The 24,727-nt window shown below is 45.4% G+C and overlaps 5 protein-coding genes across 12 annotated transcripts; 1 reads left to right on the plus strand and 4 right to left on the minus strand.

The window, feature by feature from the left end:
- The first annotated feature begins 582 nt into the window (after positions 1 to 582).
- Positions 583 to 6,793, plus strand: LOC100830682. The gene is made up of 9 exons (XM_003560708.4): positions 583 to 983; positions 1,092 to 1,161; positions 1,670 to 1,737; positions 3,318 to 3,379; positions 4,030 to 4,111; positions 4,209 to 4,442; positions 6,079 to 6,207; positions 6,312 to 6,373; positions 6,477 to 6,793. The coding sequence occupies exons 1-9, from the start codon at positions 636 to 638 to the stop codon at positions 6,598 to 6,600; spliced, it is 1,179 nt and encodes a 392-aa protein (XP_003560756.2). The 5' UTR covers positions 583 to 635; the 3' UTR covers positions 6,601 to 6,793.
- A 586-nt stretch (positions 6,794 to 7,379) lies between these two features.
- On the minus strand, positions 7,380 to 8,732 carry LOC100841595 (peptidyl-prolyl cis-trans isomerase FKBP17-2, chloroplastic). Its single transcript, XM_010232712.3, has 3 exons — positions 8,240 to 8,732; positions 8,081 to 8,125; positions 7,380 to 7,981 (listed from the first exon to the last, which is right to left on the minus strand). The coding sequence occupies exons 1-3, from the start codon at positions 8,593 to 8,595 to the stop codon at positions 7,618 to 7,620; spliced, it is 765 nt and encodes a 254-aa protein (XP_010231014.1). The 5' UTR covers positions 8,596 to 8,732; the 3' UTR covers positions 7,380 to 7,617.
- A 305-nt stretch (positions 8,733 to 9,037) lies between these two features.
- Positions 9,038 to 9,924, minus strand: LOC100832596 (cytochrome c oxidase subunit 6b-3). The gene is made up of 3 exons (XM_003559468.4): positions 9,580 to 9,924; positions 9,407 to 9,488; positions 9,038 to 9,306 (listed from the first exon to the last, which is right to left on the minus strand). Exons 1-3 carry the CDS (start codon positions 9,825 to 9,827, stop codon positions 9,253 to 9,255), a joined length of 384 nt encoding a protein of 127 aa, XP_003559516.1. The 5' UTR covers positions 9,828 to 9,924; the 3' UTR covers positions 9,038 to 9,252.
- A 179-nt stretch (positions 9,925 to 10,103) lies between these two features.
- LOC100828951 (DEAD-box ATP-dependent RNA helicase 21) lies at positions 10,104 to 15,090 on the minus strand. 4 transcript variants are annotated; one of them, XM_010232705.3, is made up of 4 exons: positions 12,724 to 15,090; positions 12,393 to 12,459; positions 10,685 to 10,725; positions 10,104 to 10,373 (listed from the first exon to the last, which is right to left on the minus strand). In XM_010232705.3, exon 1 carries the CDS (start codon positions 15,017 to 15,019, stop codon positions 12,815 to 12,817), a length of 2,205 nt encoding a protein of 734 aa, XP_010231007.1. In that variant the 5' UTR covers positions 15,020 to 15,090; the 3' UTR covers positions 10,104 to 10,373; positions 10,685 to 10,725; positions 12,393 to 12,459; positions 12,724 to 12,814. The 4 variants fall into 4 exon arrangements, with proteins under 4 accessions (XP_010231007.1, XP_010231003.1, XP_010230999.1 ...); XM_010232701.3 differs by having other exon boundaries at positions 10,104 to 10,380; XM_010232697.3 differs by having other exon boundaries at positions 10,104 to 10,725.
- A 1,884-nt stretch (positions 15,091 to 16,974) lies between these two features.
- LOC100833217 (myosin-binding protein 2) lies at positions 16,975 to 24,406 on the minus strand. 5 transcript variants are annotated; one of them, XM_014896646.2, is made up of 5 exons: positions 22,871 to 24,406; positions 21,905 to 22,426; positions 20,389 to 21,748; positions 19,876 to 19,980; positions 16,975 to 17,307 (listed from the first exon to the last, which is right to left on the minus strand). In XM_014896646.2, exons 1-3 carry the CDS (start codon positions 23,868 to 23,870, stop codon positions 20,391 to 20,393), a joined length of 2,880 nt encoding a protein of 959 aa, XP_014752132.1. In that variant the 5' UTR covers positions 23,871 to 24,406; the 3' UTR covers positions 16,975 to 17,307; positions 19,876 to 19,980; positions 20,389 to 20,390. The 5 variants fall into 5 exon arrangements, with proteins under 5 accessions (XP_014752132.1, XP_014752131.1, XP_014752130.1 ...); XM_014896645.2 differs by having other exon boundaries at positions 19,876 to 19,983; positions 22,871 to 24,405; XM_014896644.2 differs by having other exon boundaries at positions 18,700 to 19,983; positions 22,871 to 24,405.
- Positions 24,407 to 24,727: the final 321 nt, after the last annotated feature.

Raw genomic sequence — 24,727 nt, forward strand, 5'->3', positions numbered from 1 at the left:
CATGAGCTACGACACGTGCGTTTGGATTCGTTTTGCCCACTATTGCTCATGCTTGCTACGGAAAACATGTAGTAATGTTAGCGATATACTCGCTCAGTCTCATATTAAGTGAATTTCTAATTACATGTATCTAGACGTCTTTTAGACATAGATACATTCATACATACTCTGATTACGCCCCGCCTGTCAGCCTGTGCGGACAACGTCGCTCCGTGTTGATACTTCCAGCAATCATCGTCCAAAGACCACGATGCGATCTGTGCCAAACTTGTCTTGATACTCGTCTTAGTGGAGTAACAATACAATTTGAGCTAGAACTGTCTTTCTTCAACTTACCGCGTGCGATTTGTCATTCAACTAGGACTACATTTTTCTGTTGACTGCCGTGGCATCATCAAATGACCAGAAAAGTTCAGGCTAAACCTTGTCCCAGACAGCTTTTGAAGCAATCGGATCGGACGCGATGGCTCAAGCCCAGCCACAAAAGGGTCCGTCGCGTGAACCGTTAACGTGATGCACTGCTCCTCCAGTCCTCCTCCTCTGTTCTCCTGCCCAGTCGCCCGGGGGGGCTGGCTGGGGCCCAAGCCAGCCGCGCACTCGCAATCTCGCATAACCCGCCTCGCAAGCATTCGCGGATGCAGGCAGGCTGGTCGCTGCCCCGCCTCTGTGTCCAAACCCAGGCCACAGGTTCCTCTCGTGCCTCCCGTGGGCGCCTACAACACTCCGCCGGGTCGCAGGTCCACGCCGCCGCCGCCGCCGCCGAACAATCAAACCCAGCCCCGTTAAAAACCCGGCCACTCCGCTCCGAATCCCAACCGCGCGTGTGCTCTTCTCTTTTCCATCAGAAGAAAAGAGATACAGCTGGCGGTATTCTATTAGCGCGAACTAGTAGCAGGAGAAGGATAAACAAATCCGCGCACGGCCCGGGGGCGATGGGAACCGTGCTGGATTCCAACTTCCTGGCGCTCACCGCCATCGTCACTGTAAATCTCTCGCGCCGCCGCCCCTGCTCCCCTTTTCTATCCAAAAGACGCGGTTTTTCTTGGAATGTTGATTAATTTCCCCCATTTTGCTGTTGTTGGTGGTGTTAGGTTGGGTATCAGCTGGTGTTCTTCATCATCACTGCTCTCCTCAAGTTCGATAAGGTCACGGATTTCGCAGGTAACACTCGGATTCATGCTTCTTCTTCTCTTCTCTTCTCCTCTTCGCAAAGCTGAGGGTGAATTGTTTCTTTGACTGAATTTAGTTAAATAAAGGAATCGAAGCGCTCTATTTCCTGGCCTAATTGGAAATTAGTTTGACTAAAGGCTGCAAAGTTGCCCAGAGTTCCATTTTCCTGTCACCATTTGTTTACCTTTTTGTTAATCCAACGAACTAACTGTAGCAATTTCTACTGAATGTTGATTTACTGATAGTTATTCTACTGTATTTTTTGGAATCTTAATGCATCTGCTGTACGTGTCACAATATTGCCATCTTGTTGTGCATGTCAATTTAGATGCTACCTGTTCTGCATAGTTAGGAGGCAACCATTTGCGTCATAGCTACATAGGTGCGGTGCCCTGTGATGAACTTATTTGTATTTTCTAAGCGACCGTGTATCCTTACTTAAGTTCTCTGCAAGGAATAGTATCCCTTTATTCTTCAGTGATTTCTGTTTCTTTTTCAGGCAGTACAAATTTTGTCATAATTGCTGTCCTAACACTAGTTTTGAAGGGAACATGGCACTTCCGTCAGGTACATATTAGTAAAAAGTAAACTTGTTTGTTTATTGTTACTCAGTTGGTGTGAAACATTACTCCGTCAATTCAAAACTTCTAATACAGCAGCGCATAAACCTTTAGTTAAAAAAAATGTTTTGTGTCCGTGTCTAACTTACAGGAACAGATGATGCTCCTTAATTTTGCATTTTCTGCTTTTCTAAACCCTAATCCCACGCTTTAGTGTTTTTATTTTTAGTCTTCTTACTTGTAAACTCCTGTTTAGATTCTTTCCAACCATCTTTGGCAATAAATAGCTCACTGGCCACTGCTGCTGTTTCATTAAAAAAACTCACTACTGGAACGATTGATGTTTTCCCCTTTAAGTGGAAGCACATTTCTTTTTGCAATAATTTACTTAAACAATATGTGCAGCAGTAGCAGTTTGCCTGAAGGATGTACCATCTTTGTCCCTTTACGTAACAATGCCTATTGCAGTTGCAGCTGTTCCAAGTTACTGCCGCCAGCAAGTTCTTTATCAAAGTTAATTTTAAATATTTCTCTTGGACATGGATCTTAGGTTTACTATGGTCTTGTTTCGTGTTCAGTGCTCAGTTTTAAGATGCTGTGCCATCGTTATGCAGTTGAATTGTATTGGGCATGGATGTTGTTGTCGTAGACTAGTAGATATTGTAGCAAATGTAGCAATGTAGCAGCCTTGTATCTCTGTAGTGTCTAATACTCCCTCCTTTTCACAAAGGTTGGCGCCACCAGCAAGTCCTTCATCAAAGTTAATTTTAAGTATTTCTCTTGGACATGGATCTTAGGTTTACTATGATCTTGTTTCGTGTTCAGTGCTCAGTTTTAAGATGACGTGCCATCGTTATGCAGTTGAATTGGATTGGGTGTGGATGTTGTTGTCGTAGACTGGTAGATATTGTAGCAAATGTAGCAATGTAGCAGCCTTGTATCTCTGTAGTGTCCAATAGTCCCTCCTTTTCACAAAGGTTGGCGTATTTGGTTTCGTTAAGACAAGACTTTGACCAATAATAATTCTGTTAAAATGTAATTTTTATGATAAAGAAACCACAATTATCAGCAAGAACTTTTGAAGATGAATCTATTGATATAAATTTTATGTGTCTTAAAAAACACATATTAATAAAGTAGTTCTTGGTCAAAGCCTTGTCTCAACGAAACCAAATATGCCAACCTTTGTGAAAAGGAGTATTGAATAACAGTTTTGTAAAGCTAGAAGAGTTGTCCCACCGCTCACAAATTAAATTTTAGTACTGCAAATGGTACTATGCCTGCAAAGGACTACATGGAAGTGTGTTGATCTGGAGTTAGCATGGATATCGGAACCCGTTTAGTAGTGAATACAGGACAGACATGTGTCTTTTCCGTTGAAATCTTATTTTCCCAAGCTGGGCAAGAGAGAATGGAGTTACAGACAAATTACAATAACATAGTCTTAGGTATAACCCAATTTCATTTTACAAGGGAACTACCAAATGATAGTTAAATTCCTCCGAGGTACCAACTGTATAACTGATTCTTCCATACATTCGTTTTCAAAAAACTTTGTGCATTTCTGAATTTTTATCCTTTTTTCAGATTGTATTGACAGTGCTTGTTGTGATTTGGGGCCTTCGCTTAGCAGTGTTTCTACTAATGAGGTATGTTATACTAAAACAATACTTTCTGTTGAAAGTTCAAACACAAGCCCGATTGGACTATGTCAAGTGTAATCTTAACCGCTTCTTTTTTTGGCGGGAAAATATTAATTCCTTCATAACTTCATGTGCACATCTTGTGTAGCTGATCTCAATCAGGTTGTTTTTCGTTTATTATAACTTACAACACTAGCATAGATGGACAACGTCATGCACCTATTGGTCAACAGTATTAGTACCTACTCCGTATTGTTCAACGTCTTTTTGTTTGCCACTGTTGGCTGTTGCCAGCTCATGCCTACTCATTTTATTTCACTTACATGAACTGGGAGATGAATTTGCATCAATAAGCATGCACGTTATGCGCACCCATAAGATTGAACCCTGGAAGAAAAGGCATATTGAGGTCTGAGTCCAATTCGACTAGTTTCTCAGTTTCTAGAAATGGGAATAATTAAGCCTGATTTGTCCAAGTCAATTTTATTTGCCTGCTGCTCAAGATTGTTTTTTCCGTCTTTCCCCGCACAAGTTCTTACATGACATATGACTCAGCACACTTTTTGACTGCTACACAATTACACAATAGCCTGAGATAAAACATCGATCCTATTGAACGCGAGTCACTAATGCTTGTTTTGCCTAGTGGTATCTAGGATTTTGAAATGGGGAGAGGATAAACGGTTTGATGAGATGCGTGGTAACTTGGGAAAGCTAGCAGTCTTTTGGACTTTCCAGGTACCTTTTGCAACTTATGTTCAGAAATTAGATCTGGTAGCAGAGCTGGTTAAGTCATCATGTCATTTCTAAATGCCTTTTATCTTGATTTGGGCAGGCTGTCTGGGTTTGGACTGTCAGCTTGCCTGTTACAATTGTGAATGCAAGCAATAGAAACCCTTCGATTGAAGCTCGGGATATCATTGGTTGGATAATGTGGGTCGTCGGTTTATCTGTGGAAGCTATAGCTGATCAGCAGAAGCTTAAGTTCAAGAATTCTCCAAGCAACAGGGGAAAGTGGTGTAACGTGGGTCTTTGGAGTTATACCCGCCACCCAAATTACTTTGGAGAGGTCAGTCGATACTTTGGTTATTATTTGCATAGAGGCCATTTATTAAATCTTTGTTGATTGGCCACACAGTTAGGAAATGAGAACGGCCCAAGTGACCTAATATGACAACTACTAGCATTTGAGGTGTTATTGTTTCTAAATCTGTCAACTTTATTTGAGGTTCACATTTTCTTTGCAATAACCTGGACTTCATAGGTTGACTATTATAATTAATATGCTTGTATAATAAGTTTGTCTGACATAGTTGATGAGAAATAGTTTTTGAGTGCGATTAACCTGGAACCCACCTAGACCCACAAGAGGAGACGGATCAATGCTGGCCAATGAGGACGTGTCACGCCTCCGACCTGGAGTAGTCGGCCCTGTTTGGTTAGGCTTATAAGCAACATTTAAGCCTAACCAAACAGGGCCCCGGACCCAGGACCCTGAAGGTCGCCTGGTGCAGATACTAAATAAGAAAATAGTAATTTTGGACCCTAAACTTTTGTGCAGAGTCCAAGTTGAGCCTGAACTATAATACCAGGTATTTGGAACCTCAACTTTCAAAACCGGTTCATTTTGGACCATGAGATGGTCTGGATGGTGGTTTTGCTGACATGGCATATGTCTCGGATGGTTTCGCTAATTTGGTCTTGACGTGGTTGGCAACGTGGACAGTTTGATGGGAAATTAGGATGACTTTAGATTGTCAGAGCCAAATAAATTATTTATGTATCTTCTCCACCTTTTATTTGTTGCTAAAAAAATGCATGATATTCATACAAATGTCAAGAAAGTTGGAAAGAAACCAAAATTCAGTATTTTTGTTTGATTTCCTCATATTCTTGTTGTTGTATTTTTTTCTGATTTTATTTTGGTTTTTGTGAATGTTGTCCATCAAACTTCCACATTGTCAGCCACATCGTGTGCCACATTGACAGAACCGTCCAAGTCATATACCACATCAGCAAAACTACTTGGGTCCAAAATAGACTGTTTTCATTACATAAAGACATAACTTGCCTACATAAGGACGGAAAAAGTTAAAGCAGTCATACTTTCTTCGCCTAAAAGAGAATTCAATTTAGCGGCTCTTTCTAAAAGGCATGTATTGAGAGAGAAGCATATTATTGCTCAAAATAATACTACCTCCGATTCAAAATAAAGACTGAGACACTTATCTTGGATCGGAGGGAGTAGGAAAGAGGAGCATACATGAATGAAATGCTACAGCTTTACACATTAATTCAGAGCAAGCACTTTTGTGCACACACTATATTTTAAATGAAAGACATGTACTGATGGGGCTTTCCTATATTATTTCTAGCAATGCACTAGTACCTGCACATCAGCACATGTGAAGAAAAAGATACTATAAGTAACCTCTTCTCTAGTCTCTACGATGACAGCCTTGACCAAGCTAGTAATAGGTCGAGTTTTGGTACAGAAACAAGTCTATTGCTATCTTGGCTTCAGAGATGATTACTGGTCTTCTCATGTTTTATCATGAATAGCTGTTTCCTGGTAATAATTCCATATTGTTACCTCAGTGCATACCGTCCTTATGGAGTCCCAATGCTGGCTATTCTGAGCACTCTATATGTAATATTGAACAAATGCTAGAGTAGCATATGTTTAATGATTTGATCTAATGCAGATATTCCTTTGGTGGGGAGTGTTTGTAGCATCAGCGCCAGTTCTCTCAGGAGCTGAATGGCTTGTGATCTTGGGACCTATATTCCTGACACTCTTGCTTCTTTTCGTTAGTGGGATCCCACTTCTTGAGGTTAGCCTCTGTTCTTCTGTGCCTCAAATTAGTCGCTGCTTTGCTATACCTTTATCAGTTATCACAATGCTAATGCGTACTATCTCTTATGTTTTGTTGTGAAGGCATCTGCTGATAAGCGCTTCGGTCGGTCAGAAGAATACCATGCATACAAGAAATCAACAAGGTAAGCAGCATTCTTATACCAGGTCATTTTCAGATCCCTCCCCAACCATTGCTTTGCAACAGAGGAATTGCTGATTTGTGTACTGGCTGTTTTTGCCCTGCAGCCCTCTTATCCCATTGCCACCTGTTGTGTATGGAGCCCTTCCTGATTGGTTCAAGGTAGCTTTTCTCCTCGAGCTCCCGCTCTACAATCCTGGGCCGGAACGTGAACCCGTCAGTGTCAGCTGAGTGCTGAATGTGCATTGTTCTGCTGATCTCCAGTGATTGTACATGTACCTTTTATTGTGGGTGAGGGATTCTTTCCCCTTTCATTTTAAGGGTTTACAGTGAAGTCTATCCGTATGTATCTCCCAGAATGTTCAAACTCATACGTTGCCTTACCAGTGTAAAGTTTGATCTTCTTTTATGCTCTCTTCTCCAATTGTCCCTTTGTCAAGTCTTGTGTGGAACGCTGGAATTTCCCCGAGTTCCTATGGGAATTTACCTATTTTCCACAAAATTCTTTTTTCTTGCATCATCCATTAAAAGAGAAGAACCAGAAGGTTAATACAATGCCAACAAGTGGCAAAAGAAAACCACACCACGGACCCTAGCTAGTTCGGACTAGGTGACTAGCACCTAGTCGTAAACCACCGTAGAACTCTCCACAACATCAAGCCTAAGAGACGATGTAGCCGCGCACCTCAACAACTGTTTCACGCCCGCCGCCAAGTCTCTTGAAGAATGACCGCAACATCAGGACCGTCCCAGACAAACCCACCATCACCCCAAGAGATAAGATCGGCAAGTGGGGGTAGCAGCAGGGTGGAACCGAGGAAGGAGATTGTCCAAGATGCGTCGACGAGGGGTAAATCGCGCCGCCTAGCGTCCCAGGCCTAAAACCGGCATCATCATCGACGGCCACCATGCTCGCTGAAGGCAAAATTGTTTTGAATTTCTCTGTTCCCAAGGGGCATTTCCAACGACTGTGAAGTTTGCACGAGTTGAAAATTTATGACGATTGGATCTAATGGAAGTTCAACCAACTGTTATGCAAACTTATGGGCAGTTCAAATATCACTTCACAGAAGCCACATGGTCGCTAGTACGTACGCTCTGGTACGTTAAAACCTCTTTGATCAAAGCAGCCTTAATGTAGCTACAAAGACTAACTTTGTGGACGGTGGTCTGATTGCCGCCAATGCCAAATGCCTCCACTCTCAGATCCATGTTCTATCTACTCATTACATCCGGAGACGGCGCGCCTCACGCGGGCGCGATGGACACCTTGTCGACCTGCACGACGTACTCCAGGGTCGCCCCGGGAGGCACCTGCGCGCCGTGGTCGTCCCCGAAATCGGCGCCGTCGTCGCCGAAGCCGAGACCCGGGGGAACCACGACGCGGCGCTTGCCGCCGCTCCTCATGGAGCGCAGCACGTACTCGATGCCCTCGCACATGCCCCTGGTGTAGGGCCTGGAGCCCATGACCAGCGCCAGCGGCCTCTTCCCGTCGCCGAACGTGTCCACGAACGGCGGCGCCTCCCCGCCGGCAACCCGCCCCTGCAGGTCGATCACCACCAGGTCCCCCGGCCGCGGCACGTCGCCGCCGCCCACCCGCATCTCGTAGTACCTGAACCATTTATTCGTTGCCGCTTGTCAGAGCCCCGGTGCTGCCGGAGAACGTGGTAGCAGCAAATTAAGCTTGCCGCACGATCGATCGATGGCTTACCTGATTCCGTTGGGCAGCACGACCTCCTGCTCCTCCTCCACGTCCCTACGACAAGTCCAGATCGAACGAGGAGGCGAATGTGTGAAATTAATGGCGGAAGTAACTGAAACTGTAATGAACGAGCGCGTGGGAAACGCTGGAACTGATCAAGGGACTGACTTGGTGTTGGCTTGCTGCTGGGCGACCTCGAAGCGGGTCTTGAGCTGCTCGGACACGACGCCGAAGGCCAGGAAGCCGACCCACGCAAGCCCGGCGCCGATCCCGAACCGCCGCGTCAGCGACGACGCCACCCAGTCCGTCGAGTCCGCCGAACCCCCCGCCGCGCGCTTCGCGGGGCGCGGCTTAGCCGGTGCCGCCTCTTGCGCTTGCGCCTGCATAGGCTGCTGCTGCTGCGGCGGCGGTTGTTCGGAGGGCGGCTGGGCGCTGGGCGGGCGCGAGGACGGCGCGCAGGAGACGTGGGGCTTGGCGACGGGGCGGGCCAAGAAGGCCGGGGAGCTGCCCAAGAAAGTGGCCATGGCGGAACGCGGGTACGTGCTGCGGGATGGATGAGGCCGTACGGAGGAGGTGCCCGCAGAGCTGCGAGGATGGAATCGGGTATTTTAAGTGTTTTTCTTGCTTTGCCTTTTTCTACGCTTTTTTTGTTTTGGGTGCGCTTCATGGACTGAAATGTGGCCACACGCGGGGCTCGACTGGGCGGAGGCTTATCCAGCCAGTTCTTGGCTGATCCGGTTACACTGGCTGACGGCTCCACCGCTCGCTCCCTGGCGCAGCGCCAAGTGCCACGGAGAATTTTTGTGCTCAAACAAGGCATCGCGATTACGCGATCGTTTTCTTTTTCTCGAACCGCGTCCTTGTTTCTGAACAAACACCAGAAGGACGCGGAATCAATAGCACGCGTCCTTCTGGTGCGTGCATGCGAAGTACTACGGAACAGCTCATCTGTTCATCCCATAGGAATTTCAAAATGTTGTGATATCCAGACGTTCCTTTGTTCCAAACGGGCCTGATCGAGCATGTTCGATGAACGGTAAACAACAGTGGTCAAAGTGACTCGATTCTCGGACAAAAAGTACAGAGTTACAGACAGTCACACATCGAGCCTAGAGCAGCACGTATTTTACAGACTAGACGGGTACATGAAGTGGATACAAACAAACGCATCGCCGGTTGTATCATATAGGTCCCGGAAATATCCCTTCCTCCCGCTGCCTGTTCCACTCGACAACCTGCAAAATCGCACTCTGTTAACAACGTAGGAAGAAGATTTCTGAGCCAGAAGAAACAAGCATACACGCACGTAGAGAGTCGCAGAGCCTACGAACTTACCCAGTCCGTCGGGCAAAGAGACCTGTAGTACCGCTGGAACTTGTCGCACTCCGACTTGTCACCTTCCTTGGCCTTCATACACCTGACCAGCGATCACGCACGGAAACCGCGGGGGTTAAGCGCACACCGCGATCGAGATTATTAACGGGAGTGGAAAAGCAAATACTACGTACCTGTGGTACTCGAGGTAGCGCACGTAGCAGTGGCGCGTCTGATTCTGGGTCGGGAAGCGGAAGTCGCACGGCGCGGTGCGCAGCTCCACGGTGGTGCCGCCCTCGGCCTCGGCTGGCGGCGGCGGCGGCGGGGAGTCATCGACGCTGCCGGGCTCGTGCGGTGGCCGGGGCGCCTGCTCCCCTCGGGCCACGCGCCCGACGTCCCGGGCGCGCATCTTGTCGTGCGGGTTCACCACGGTGCTCGCCATGGCCGGCCGACGCCTGTCCAACGCGGTCAGGAGAAGCGATGGCCGGCTGGGCAGTGACACGTTGTACGGATATACTCTTCCGCTCGCCCACAGTTGCCTTTTGTACGGGCGTTGAGCGGCGGAGGCGCCTGGAAAGACCCAAGCCACACCAGGTGTTCGTAGTTCGCAGCGGCACGTGTGATGCGTTAAGTTGCGTCATTATTTCGTGTGCGAAAGAACACCAGTGTGTCCCAGCCAGACAGAAATCGAGCCATCCTCTGCTTGCTATAATCAGACTACACTAGACACACAATGGAATTGAAGCTAAACTGGAACTCGAGTTCAAATCATGTTACTACATGTGTTGTTAACATGTGCAATCCAATCTCAGGTATTAAGCGGCTTCACTTTTCAGCAAACCGAATTCGAGAGGAGAACTTGTTCTGCCTGCGGATTTGTTCAGCTCGTCTCTGCATCACCCAAAGAGATCCCACCAACTAGATGTTTATCGAATTGATATCCTGGGAAGATGATGATCTCTTAGCACTTCGGGCCATCCTGCTTTCCCTTCCAACTCAAGACAACAGGAAAACAATATCGGAAGGTCACAATACCTCAAAAAAGAAAGGTATCCCTCGGAAATCGTAGAACGCACAATCTATATTCAAAATTTACTAAATCACCACACACACACACACATTCTGAATATACAAGAGCAAAGAGTGATCTATATTATACAGACGCACATCCTTATATATATCCGTGGGTAGACATTTGAGATATTCATATAGATTAAGGCCTTAGCGATCTATAACCATGAAAAATTATATTCAGAGCAAAGGATAGCAGATGAATTACAAAAAGGTTTAGACACCTACCATTTTTAACACCTGGAACAAACATGGTCCTGCTGGCGCATCTGAACAAAAGATATTCTATTTTTTAGTATCAGAACACAAGGCACGGTTTTAAGATATCTCAAGAATTAACACAAGCTGAAACTATATGGACATAATGGATCAGATCAACAAATTCCTATGCCAATGTGAACCCCTGAAATTTTCCATATGCCACTGCAAAGACCCGATGGTATTTTCCCCTGCCATTGTCATGACCATCTATTAGTTTCCTTTGTTATTCTAACAGATATAAGATAACCTCCAAAGCATAATGCTGAGAAATTCCAGGGCCTCTCTGGATGACTGAGGCTTATTTCTTTTGGCCTTGGAAGTAGTGTTAATCTATCTCCTGCTCTATGGTTGAGCAATCCATGGAACATATGATTGTTGTTTAGGTGTTTCCATCTCCTTTAACTGACATATGACATGCTTTCCGTGTGTGTAAGATGCACCTCCAATCAAGTATATGTAATTTTCCCAGTCACTTATTTATTCTCAGGCAAAATTCTGGAAAACTATGGAGAAAGCTTTCTGAAAAGTGGTTGTGGATTCAATGAGACTCACCAACAGGAATGCGTTGCAACAGATGGCTCCTAAAGGGTGAAAGAAGAAATAAACAACAATATCAACCTTAAATTTTGTCTTGCATAAGAGTTGGAGTGGTGCCATGATGAATCTATAAAGTATGTCCGACACCAATTTATCGTTTTCCGGCAGAAAGGTACTTAAGTGCAGAACCTAGGACACACTATACTTGGCGAGATTTTGCAGTACTCTCTTCTCTGCGTAAATTATCTTCTCCTTCAGAGGAAGATGAAATGAAGCACAATCGCCGGAAGGTAAAAACTCAATCGTGATAGCTATTATCAAAGGCTTGTGGTATACTCAAAAAATTGTTGAATGAATTAAAGGTTTGTTAATAGCTTCAAGTTCTTGAATAACTAAATATTTTTACATTATGCACAATGCTTAGCTGATCACTACGGGTCACCTTCCAATGCACCAATTTCTCTTGCTTCAACTACTCAACACTCGTGGATTTCTACCTCAAAAGATATGGTAGAAGAATGGACTAAATGGATTTCTACCTCACAGAATTTGGTAGAAGAATGGTATAAGTACTTGTCAAAGGATATGGTAGACGAATGGATATGGCAAGCTCCTTCAAGATCCTGCTTAAGCATACCATGCTTATTTGCTGTTCTCAAAAAACACTACAGGCAATAACAAGGATTTGTGTTTTCACCCGCTGTTTTTTTATCAAATTTGCAGACCCCTCAGACAAACTCCCAGGCTGTTAAGCAACAGTAGCATAAGTACTTAGTACTTGTGGTGATTTGCTCCTGGAAAGGGGGCAAATTACCCAGGAATGGTCATTCTTTTGTTCAACGAAGGTCCAGGTTTGGCTACTGGGAAGATGAGTCTCAGAATCTTTAAGATCAGAGGTAAGGTGGGTGCTGGACACCTTTTTTCTTTAGTACAGTAGTAAACAATTTTAATAAAGCACACACTTCATTTTCATCCAATTCTTCTAGTTTGAGACCAAAACAATTACTAGGATAATTTTTGAAATTGAAACAACTTGGTCATTTTAAAGCCCTTCCTTTTACATAAGCTTAGAAAGCAAGACATAGCTCTACAATTGAATACTGAAGTGCACAAAAAAAAGTAAGACAGTAATTGGCACCTCTTACTAAAATGCTGAAAGAACCACATAAATCTCCACAATGAAGATCAGGTTCAACATTTTCCCTCTGCAAAAATGATACAAAAATGAATCTGAAGCATTGAGATCGGCAGGTCGCTGTTAAAAAATGCACTGAACTGGTTTAACCTGAAAATAACACATAAAAGCAGATAACTTCTGCGACACAGTTTACACAATAGCAACTAACGATACAATGAGATACACAAGTCCATTTCTGAATCATCATAAAAATACACTTAGTCACGAGAATATAAAAGCAAGTTTGCAAACAGGAAAAGATAATGGTTCAAATTGTCATAATGATTTGTACCTCATAAGTACTAATCTAGATCCCTGCAATTCTAGTAGATGTTCCCCTCGTAATATTCCAGAAGGATCTTCGACTCTTTTGGTACATTGGTTCAGTGAGATGCATAGACAGTGTCATTTCTTCTTGGAGGTCTATCTGGAACTGATCCTGGCTTAAACTTTGATGCCTCATGCCTTGCAAGTTCTGGTGGCACAGGACTATTGCTCTGTATAAGCATCTGTTTCAGATCAAAGAAAATATCAGTGTTATCCAGAGTCAAGAATGAAGTCGCAAGTCCCTTCTTTCCTGCACGCCCCGTTCTTCCAATACGATGTGTGTATGTATCAACTGAACTAGGCATCTCATAGTTAATGACATGAGCAACATCAGGAATATCAATACCACGGCCCGCAACATCAGTAGCCACAAGAACATTGAACCGACGGTTCCTAAATCCGTCAAGGCTAATCTCCCTTTGATCTTGTGACTTCCCTCCATGAAGGGTTGTGACGCGGAAGCCTGCCTTATCCAGATCCTTAGCACGGTTGTCCGCTGACTTCTTTGTATTGCAGAATACTATTGCTGTCTTGTCCCCAAGATCTGTGAGTATCTTCTGGAGACGCGACATCTTCTCTGACTCCTTCACCATGATCACATTCTGGGTTATCAGATCTGTGGCTTTGCCAGCGGTTCCAATTGTGACAACAACTGGGTTCCGGAGGTACTTCCTAGCAAGGCGCTCCACAGCAGGTGGCATGGTTGCACTGAACATATAAGTAGTCCTGTAAATTTTCTTTTCATCTAGTTCTTCTTCCTCATTCTCAGGTTTCAAGTTACTTGATGGCATCGCATCAAGAACACCGACAACCTGTGGCTCAAAGCCCATATCAATCATCCTATCAGCCTCATCGAGTACGACATAGTTGCACTGGTTGAGCACAGCATACCTTCTCTCCAAGCAATCGAGAAGCCGACCAGGCGTTGCAATTACAACCTCACAGCCCTGCCTAATCTTGAAACCTTGCTCTTCAATTGACTGACCACCAACAATGGAGACAACTTTAATACCCAGATAGGTTGCAAATTTCACAGTCTCTTCCTCGATTTGTTGAGCAAGCTCACGAGTAGGTGCCATGACAACAGCGTAAGGACCCTCGGCCTCATTTTCCTCACTTATGGGTGGCAGGCGAGTAATGTATGATAGCATAGGGAGCACAAAAGCTGCAGTCTTGCCAGAACCTGTCTCGGCAATACCAATGACATCACGCTGCTGGAGACCAAGTGGAATGGCAGCCATCTGGATCGGCGATGGCTTCTTGTACCCAACCTTATCAATAGCACGAAGCAGCTCAGCCCCAAGCTTGCTCTCAGGCCAGTTGCGCATCGGCCTGGGTATGCGAGATCCCTTATAGGAGATATTGAAGTCCTCACGGAAAATGCGCCAATCCCGTTCAGTCATCTCCTCGATCCCCTTCTCAGACCAGTGCCTGTCCACTCGCATGTCAAAGGCATCATACATCTCCGCAGCAGCAGCCTTCTTCTTATCTGCTACATCATCCTCTGGCCGGTCCTCCACACCGAACTTGCGCCGCTGCTCAGCACGGGTCTCCTTCTCAAACACAGCTGCCGCCTTCTTCTGCTCACGCCGGTCGATTCCAGCAAGGAAGCCACGGCCATATAGCAGGCGGGCTTCGTGCGGTGTCTGGTAGAGAGCGTTCATGTCACGGCTGGTGTCCTCCGTGTTCTCCCAGTCGAACGAGAAGCGGAACTTCTCTGAGGGCTTGATGACACGCTTTTTGGGCTTCTTGGACCCCAGGTACTGCTCCTTGATAGCCTCCAGCTCCTTCTCCCGCTCCCTCTCCGCCATCTTCTCCAGCCGATCTTTCTCTCTGTCCTTGTCCCGCTCCCCACGCTCCCTATCCCGGTGCTCCCTGTCACGGTCCCGGTCCCGGTCCCGGTCCCGGCGGGAAGGCTCGTCTCGGTCGCGGTCCCTATCCCGATCACGATCTCGGTCCCGGCGGGAGTCGTCGTCGCGGCGGCGGTCGCGGTCCCGATCCCGGTCTCTATCTCTCTCCCTGTCCCTGTCCCGGTCCCGGTCCCGGTCGGAGGCTTCTCGGTGGGACGATGAGGAGTCTCGAGGGGGGTTGGACGGGGGAGGAGGCGGTGGAGGAGGGCGGGGGAGCGACTGGAGGATGTCGAGCGCGGAGCGGCGCTGGTCGGCGACTGCGGCCTGGCGGCGCTCGAGGGCGAGACGCTGGCGCTCTTCCTTGGAGAGGAACACAGGCTTTGCCTCCATGGCGTCCAAGGAACGCTTCATGGCGGCGGCGGCGCGGCTGAGCGATAAGGAGAAGTGCCGATGCGTGAAGATGGGGAAAAATCAGGTTGCTGCTTGTCAGGGCAGCGTACCGAGTATCGACGGTTCCGGAACCGACCTAGTAAGTTTTGGGCCATAACTTATGGCCCGTAAGCGGAATTGAGGCCACATTACGGCTCAGCCGGGCACGGGCAATGTTTTCTACCTCCACAAAGTATGGATCCGAAATATCTATTCTCGATGGGCCTCGTTTTAAGGCCGATATGTTTATCTGAAGATAAAAGTCAATATGTAGCTCATGCAGATTCTTCAAAGAAAAAAATGTACTGGAGTAGATGTTTCTCGAAGAAAAGCTGTAGATATTTCTCGAAGAAAAAAACTTGTAGCTTTTAATAGAAACATGATATACAATTGTAGACGGAGTTGGGCATGAATGTATTTAGTTTGGCTGACCTTAAGAACGGGAACAAACTCGCAACAATGGAAGCTACAAAATTAATTTACAAACTATCACAAAAACAAAACATTTGTGGCTCGTTGCAGCAGCCAACTCTAGGTGCCAAGAGGGTGTCATCGGACGAAGATTATTTTTTTCGTCGGTCGAGTCTCCACCTCCACGGAGAGAAATTCTATGTTATATATACGGACCTCTGAAACCACTCATCTAAATTCTTAAAATTTAGTGATTTCGAGTTGAAATTTTAGTGGAGTCAAAATGATTATTAATGATTTTAAAATTTTGTTAATCCTTTCTGTTTTCACTACACTTTCACTTATGTCTCACCACCGGAAAAAACATTAATAAATTTGAAATCCTTAGTGCAAGCGAAGTGAAATCTTACTGAAGCCCAGGGACAAAGCCAGAAAAATACATCATTGGGGTCATCCTTTAGAATTCACTGGTGTCATTGCATATTACTAGAAGCAATTCTCTATTTCTAAGAAGAATTAGCAAGAAGTCATTGGTGTCATTTGACACCAATGCTTACATGGTGGCTCCGCCCCTGCTGAAGCCCATGTACCATAGTTTTTCCCACCTCCGCGGCCTTCCTCATTGTTCTCATCGCTGATGTTAACTTGGTTTAGACCATTCTTTTAGATTTCTCCAGTGTCTCCTTTTCTTTTAGACAAAATTTCTAGCTGTGTTCTAATAAAATTTTCTAGTTGTGTTTTAATTTGGTAAAGTTTGTTCGACAGTTTTGTGACGTTCTGTTACCATAAAGCCTGTAGTTTTGCATAATTTGGTGACCTCCGCACATTGTTTTCGTCCCTTGCATTCTACAGTGGACTGCTGAACCAACAGTTCTCTAACTAGAGGTCTCACAGAGGAAAAGCACGGCCGCATTGTGTTGGATCTGCATCTATGGTTTACACTCCGTGATACACTGATATGTACACATATCTGCTCAATTTACTGCACGTCTTAGCTCCCTTCGCACGTTCTATTTGCAATGCAAGATTGCAAACTACACTCGCAGGACTGCAGGAGGCAGGATTGCAGGAACAAGCTGTGGGCCTACGCGTCGGACGAACGGAACCGACTTTAACTTTAGCCATCTCGTCTCAATCTTCCAGCTAGCGCTGAGCATTGGTTTGCTCGGTTGGATTAATGCGGGTTACGTGGGTTTTGCGGCTTTAGTTTCGTGGGTGGGGAAATAACGGTTTGGGTAGGTTTAGATTAACTAGCAGACTGCTAATTCGTGACGTGGATGGGTTCGTACGTTTACATCTTACGAACTGAAAATGGACACCGTAACTATAACACGTGTTTGTGAGTGTCCTCATATGAGTCATCTTGTTGATTGGACGTCAAATCAAATCAAAACTGACAAGTTTACAAACGATTAATTTTGTCCGTTGATTGAGAAAACTGCTAGCACACAGGTACACTAGATGTGACAAACATAAAACATAAAACATAATTGGTTTCATTTGCATGACAGATGGCACGAGTGCAGTGCACATGAATAATCTCAAAATCTTTCTGTGAGTACGATAGAGGCATGCAAACTCTGCTTGTCCATGTCACACAAGATCAAAATGACAGAAAGAAAAAGAAAGCTTTTGGTCTTTACTCCAGTACTAGCACTGATTCACAAAGACGACTAGAAATAATATTCGTTGAACAAGCCGGAACAATAGTTGACATTTGAGAACAAAGAAAAGGCACACGTCTATATCTGATGTAGTCATAGCACAAGTACCCCCTTCAGATTTAATAGCACACAGACATAACAGTGTGCTCGCCGGTGTGTGATCTTATTCGCACCAATTAATTTCGGAGTATGATCCTATAAAGAGATCAAGTATAAAGTTAAGTTTGAACTCTGCAAATTTCAATAACATAGTGATTGCTGCAAATATCAGAAGCATAAATATTGTAATACACTGACAAAGACTATGAATAAGAACAGAAAAACTCATGAGACAACCGTAGTAGTACAACACATGGCTTCTGAACTGTGGCAATAGTTCACTATTATACACCGGAGGAAGCCAAAACAAACACTAGTCAGTAACTAAAGGTCATCACAGGACCTACTGAACCCAATAAACAGAGCCATGGCTTAGAAGCCAATGTCCAGAAGTAGCAGGCCAATCCAAATCACAAGGAGATTAGAAGGGTAAATAAAAACTAGGACATAAAACCTTCAGGTTATGCAATTGGACCAAGTATTATTAGAATACCAGTCATGCACCTAAACTAGTATGGCCTAAATAAAAACTAAGCAGTAAGGAAATAGATCAGAGAGCAAATAGTTGTAGCTTCCCTGTTAAAAGTGACAGCTAGCTTGTTGATGTACCATATCTCTTCAGATTTATCATAGCTACAACCTGGACACCAACTACAAGTTTTACATTTGGACGTTTTGTTCTTAGAACTAGTCGACCTTTTGGTTAAGCACCTCAGAGCCCAAGGTAAACCAAATAACCCAGAATCAGTTAGAGCTTTAGTACTCAGTTAGCTCACAGGAATCACAAAATGCTCATGACAATACATAATCAGAGAGAAAATCATTCAGACTCCCTCTCCACAACACAATGGGTAATAAAATCAATTACTGAGGCAGAACCACTATATTGTGTTTGCATTTGACTTTGTTCTCCAAGAGTCACAGAACTTGCAAATCCTATAAATCAGAACCAATAGGGATCTGTTCTTTCCACCAGCACATAATGGTCCACTAGAAGACTGATTATTTACGTATGACACTTTGTATTAATGTTGCATCACCTCCGAATTTTCTGCTAACATATATACTTCCCCTATCTATTTTTTTTCCAGAATAATATGGCAGTGAGGACACTACACATGCTTTGCCTTCGTTACCTAGCACATGATTAACAAAATCCTCTAATTTAATTTGTGAGAGAGTACTTAAGTCCTTGAAGTATGGTTGCAAGATTTGTTTCAAATTGTCAAGGAACAAATATTTCTAAACATGAGATATACTAGGTGCAATAGTCTACTAGTTAGCGTATTATACCAAATCACTTCTCAGTTTACAAGATAGATCTGCTCTGTTCTAGTTTGAGGTTGCAAATAATAAAATCTGGCCAGAGATCAATTGGACCAAGTAATTTATAAGAATACCAGCAATGCACCTAAACTAGTATGGCCTAAATAAAAACCAAACATTAAGGAAATAGATCAGAGAGCAAGGAAAGATCAGAGGCGTGACTGATGTTGCTTCCCCGGCCGTCCCCCGATCCATTCAAGCGCTCCATCACCGCCACGCCGCCGGCCGCCGCGCAGCCCTCCGCTCGTGTTTGGGTGGGTGGGTTTGCTGGTTCTGAGCCAGACCACCCAGGTAAGGCATGGATATAATGGGCTGGTTCCCTAAACCAAACTAGCCCACCTAAGAGTCCCTTACATGGGTTATAAAGTGGGTTGGTTTGGATGGGCTGGCTGGGTTGTTGAAACCACGCTCACCGCTACTTCCAGCTTAAGGGGGCCAACCCATCCTCCTCCACTCACCGATGCGATGCAGCTAGCGAACGAACTTGTTGGTCCCTTCTCAATCAAACCATACACACACGACATCTCGCATCTCGCTTATTACACAGGCAGAAACGGTACGATTGGTGACAGATCCAGCCTTCGCATACCCGGACCAGCAAAGCAAAGCCCGGAGTAGTACCAACGAACAAGCCCCGTTCATTGCGACAACAAACAAAGGTTGAGTTCGATGGATGCAAAGGGAGAAGGTTTCTTGACAGGCTCGTAGCAGTGCACTAGAGAAGATACGATGCACAGAAAGGTTCATGCATTGCATTGCATGAGCAACATGATAGGGCAAGGCCCACCCAACTAACAGATTGTTCGGTGAGCTGCATCCATGATTTCCTCTGACAGCTAAACCAATCATGCTTGCATGCTGCTTTCAAGGGCATAATTAAGCACCATTCCATCTCGAAAGGGTGGAAAGGAAGTACTAGTACCCAAAATCAGAGGAGAAAAGCACAGGTCACTAGCAACGCTCATCACACAATCACGCTATGCACAGTGCACTCAAAAACACCTCACATTCCAAAAGCCAAAAGGCATTACATATACAACTATGGAATTTACAGGGGAAATGATAAATAAAACACCTAAAGAAGCCCACCGAGACTAACCATATTTTTAAAAGCTTTTTTGTATATTCACTCTATAACTGGCACCAAAGCTGGCGGTGGTCTGTTTCATGTTAATGAATTCCAAAGCTCTCATAGGCCATGATTTTTGCCACAAAACACACCTCATGGGGGTGGGCGGCTCACCAACCCTCTTGCCCTTGAGCAAAAGTTTGGAAACCCCCACAAAATGAATCAAGAAGGAATTTAAGGGCAGAACGTGGGGAGTGGTCCAGAAGAACCTTTGGATGGCAGAATTGCAGCATGATCTGCCCTTCTGACGACAGTGTCAAACCGACAGTAGAATGATAGCACCAGCAGGAGCTTCTCCTCCTATACGAGCCAAACTTCTGGCATGACAATACTAGTAAGTCAGCAAAACAAAACAAAAATCTCATTGTTGGTATTTCATGTTTGATGCATTGTTGCAGAACATGTTTAGAGTTATACTGCTGATCTGTAACCAGCAAGCAAGATTTAAGGTTCTGACAGGATACAATCAGGCTAGAATGTGGTCTCGTTTGTTAGGCAGGAAACTTTGCTGAAAAAATCAGTATTGTACAAAGGGAATGTGTAGTGCCCAGTCTCTTTTAGGAAAGTAGTATTTTGTCTAGCCATCATGTATGGAACTAAAGAACTTGTCCAGTTGTACTAAGTTATTCTTAGAATCTAACAAAGAAACAATGATTCTACTACACTCCATGTGCAATAGAATATTCAGCAAACCATCATACATATAAGGTACACCTTTTTACCTTTAATCTGTGTAAGGGTGCACATAATGGGGTGAGAGATCTCCAATGTTCCTTGCACGCTGCTCAATCCTTCTGAGGTCCCGAAGATGCTGTAAGATCTCCTGAAGAAGAACAAACCCCTTGCCTCCTTTGTTCAAAGACCGCACACACTGTTTTATAAACTCCTTATCTGCCTCAAGAGCATGCAACCGCTCGTGGACTTGATCAATTTCATTGGCAATTGCAAGCTTATCCTGCTCTTTAGCAAGTTCCGACATGACTTCTGCTGAAGGGTCTGCCCCGATACATTGCTTTGTTAGGAGGCCATTCCCATTTTGCATGGCAGTAGCATCATCAAATAGTGGGAGGAGCTTCTTTCCTCTATAGCTTACACCTTTTCTACTATCATGAAGTTTGAAGCTGATATCCTCGTCAGAGAAGCCATTTGAGGCACTGCTTAAATGGTTATCTTCTGTGAAATGCTTGTCCTCCTTCATGCTATCAGATTCTTCATCTTCAAGGTCGAAAAGCCTATCCTCGAGCACTTTGAGCTGTTCCAATATGGAGAGCCTCTCTTCATCACAATCAGCTAACGAGCTATCAAGTGTAACAATATGAGTAGCAGTTTCTTGTAAAACAATATCAGTAGGAATGCTGCCATTGCTTCCATTAAGACCATGGGAAGATTCATCACCTTCATAGAAACTTTGGGAAAGGTCATCACTGTCCTCAGCACTTGATGATGCTGAGGATGATCCATTCTGGTCATCAGCCTTGTGTCTGGACATTTTCCTTCTCTCCTTCGCCTCATAGAGATGAATCTTGTGGCGATACAATTCAATCTCTCTCTCCATATCTTGCCTCTCCTTATCTCTCTTCACAACTAGTTCATTCACCCTCTGCAGTGCTTCTTGATTATACTCCGACTGCTCTTCCATAAGCCGCTGGTACTGCATCGCCTCCATCTGCATTGCAGCTTTCTGTTCTTGTAACCGATTTATCATTGCCATGGTCTCATCAGCAGCTATAGCAGCTGCACTCCTCTCATTTTCAAGCTCAGTGTATAGGGTATTCAATGATTTCCGTGCAGCTGCCAAGGCGGATTTGAGTTGATCAACACTCACCAGTTCAACACTTTCCATATCAGTAGACATGGTAGCATCGCTTGAATCTACAGACTTGGTATCAGAGGTCACTGCTTTAGGGTCCATCAATTCCTGTAAAGAACTGATGCCTTCAATATGACTTAATGTATCTGGAACTCTCTTATCTTCGATATCATTACAGTCAGGAGATAATTTGTCTAAACTTATTGAAGGTCCATAAGAAAGATGGTGCAAGCTTGGCAGAAGAGCCTCAGTTGGATCAACTTTAATACCATCTGTTTAAATATTAAGAATCACATTAGACAAGTCAATCAAATGCGGCAAAAAGGTACTCCCTCTGACCCATATTACCTGTCGCAGATTTAGTACAAAGTTGTAGTAATAGGGTCGGAGGGAGTAGGAAAGAAACTCTTATAATCTTAACATTTTACCTTTGCATGCTGTCATAAACGTGGACAAATGCTTCAGTTCAGGCTGTCCAACATGCTCTTCTTCAACTCCCTCGCTTGAGGCCACATGAACTTGTTCACAAAAATCAAGTGCAACAGAGTCCAATTCTTCTTGTTGTAACTCGGCCGGTGCAATTTTCTCCTGTTCAAACTCTTCATCAGCATTCTCTCTGGGACGTATCAATAAATCCAGTTCCTGATTCAGCTCAGCTTGTTGAACCTGCTGCTGCATATCCTCATTGTTCTCATTTGAAGCCTCAGAGATACGTTCATCGCCTTCCATTGCCATACAGTCCCATTCATTCTTAAAAGCTTGTTGAACTGGGTCCTCTTCAGCTTTTCCGTCAGACTTGCGAACAACAGCTTCATGCTCCCTGGGATCTGATGGCATGGAAAACAATTCCTGCTTAACAGCATCCTGTTCAACTTGCTCATCCTCTGATATTTCATCCCAATTTAATATTGCCTGGTACTTTCCTTTCAATCCATTGTTCCTAAGAGGAGCTGCGTGCGAATAATTGAAAATCAATATGGGTTTCAGCTCTTAATATGAGCAAAACTATCAGCACGGAACAACTCGAAAGACACTAAATGACAAGAATTCACTTCTATTTAGCAAAGAGGCGCACTTCATCTCATCGTTGTCACTTTCCATTTTTCTTCAGTTCAATAAAGGTTCATCAATGCAAATGCTAAAATCTAGCATATCACATGGAGCGGATCAGCTAAAATAGAAATCTTCGTAGAAATACTAAAAGAAAAATTTCCAGCAAAGTCACATGACATTTTGCAATATGGCTGGCATAACAAATAAATGTGCAGCGGAAATGGCAGGTACGTTAAATAAATACACAGTTAAGTAATTTCAAAGGAAGGTTATTACTATAGGGAGAGCATGGATAAGTTGGATACCAAGAATATAAGTTTGTTTTAGGAAGAGTGACTTACAGCGCTGATCAGCTAAGCTCTCAGTAGTTTCTCCTGCGTTTATCTCGATGTTGAATTCATTCTCCATACTAGCCACAGAGACGACCAAAGAAGCAATTTCTCCATCAATCAACCTATCAACCATAAAATCCAGCTTATCATCATCAGAGGCCACCACAAAGTTTTCCTCATTAACCATGTTCTCCGGCGCCACATAGCCCAGCTCAAGAGTCTCATGATCAACTTCTTCTTTTTCTTCGACGCCGGATTGAGATGACACCACATCCATGCCCATGGCCAACGAACCAGTGGATTCAAGAGGCATCGGTTGTTCAACATTCCCAACAATGTCAGCACAATGAGCTGCCATGACACCAATGGAATCCTCCTCCACCAATGGCTTCTCATCAAAAAGCTCGATCACAGGACCGTCCTCGGACACAAAGACCACATCTCCATTTAGACATGCTATGGCATCTTCCTTGTAGCCGCCGTCCAGGTCGCGCGTCAACACCCCGGGGAGCAAGAACGATGGCGAGTAGAAGCCGCTCTCGAGAGCGACGCCGCAGCACGCGCAGGCGAGGTCCCGCTCGCCGAGCTCGCTCCGCCTCATCCACGACAGCAGCGCCTTCCCCGAAGCCGCCGCCGCCGCCGCACCGCAGTCCTCGCACATGTCGGCGGCATCCGCGAGGCGCCGGTGCGCGCGGCAGTACCCGAGGCGGGACATCTCGGCGGCGTGCGCGTCGCACAGCACGCGGCGCAGGTGCTCGGCGCCGGCGCCTCCGCGGTGGGGCTCGAAGAGGCTGTCGACGCCGAGGCGGGAGCAGAGGGCGCACGGCGGCGGCAGGCCGAAGAAGGCGGCGAACTTGGATATGAGGTAGGAGAAGACGCCATTGGCGAGGAGGAGCGCGATGAGGATCCACTCCAGGAGAGCGTAGGCGAGCACCCGCGCGACCCGGTTGCTCCTCTTGCACATGGCCGCGGTGAGGTTAGCGCCCGCCGCGGGCGCATCCGAGGCCATCTCCCCAGCTCGCTTCGCGGCGACCGGAGGGAATGCGAACCTAGCAGACAGAATTTGCCGTGGAACCGAAGAAAGCACAGGAATCCGCGCTTTCGGCAGCAAATCCAGCGCCGGCGTCAGCAATTGGACCGGAAAACACAGACGACCCAAATGCGATTTCTGGTGGAACAACAACCAACCACTCTCTTAAGAAGAAGCCGGCTTCGTTGAACAAAAGAACAAAAACGAAAAAAACAAAAACAAAACACAACTCCCCGAACTGGCTCCTTCTAAAGCCGAACACGGAACACTCTCCGACTCTACCAGATTGCAGCTAGGACGAGACTTTTCACAAGGTGGGATTCGGTGTCGCGGACGAGATCAGAACATGGAGATGGAATCCGTAACGCGGAGGAGAAGCGGGGTTTGCGACGGCGACAGAATTATGCGTAGGGAGGGAGGAGGAAGAAAGGGGAGTTTGGTGAAAAGAACGGAGATGAAGGGTGGAAGGGGCCGAGGAATATCGGGGGGAGAAAACGAAACAAGCCGGGGGTGGGCTAGCTATGTAAATCCGCATTATTAGGGCCCTAATGGCCGTCATTAAGTAGTAGAGCTGGCCAAGGAGCGAAGATGAACGTTGGGATGACGCTGTAATTAGCTTGTAATGCTAATCGCGCATTCCTTTCTTTGTTGGAAAGGTCAATGACGGTAGTGATTAGAGTCGTAATCGCTGCTCCAGACTTTCTCACCGACTTCATAGCCCGGACTCGTTTTTCTCTGCACGGGGAGAGGGAGTGGACTGTAGAATCCTGTCCAGCGTCCCTTTTCCTTTTGCTGTTCGCAGCACAGTACATAGATTCTGCTGCCACAGCGCCCCT

This window comes from Brachypodium distachyon, chromosome 1, assembly GCF_000005505.3.
Source record: "Brachypodium distachyon strain Bd21 chromosome 1, Brachypodium_distachyon_v3.0, whole genome shotgun sequence".
Lineage (NCBI taxonomy): Eukaryota > Viridiplantae > Streptophyta > Magnoliopsida > Poales > Poaceae > Brachypodium > Brachypodium distachyon.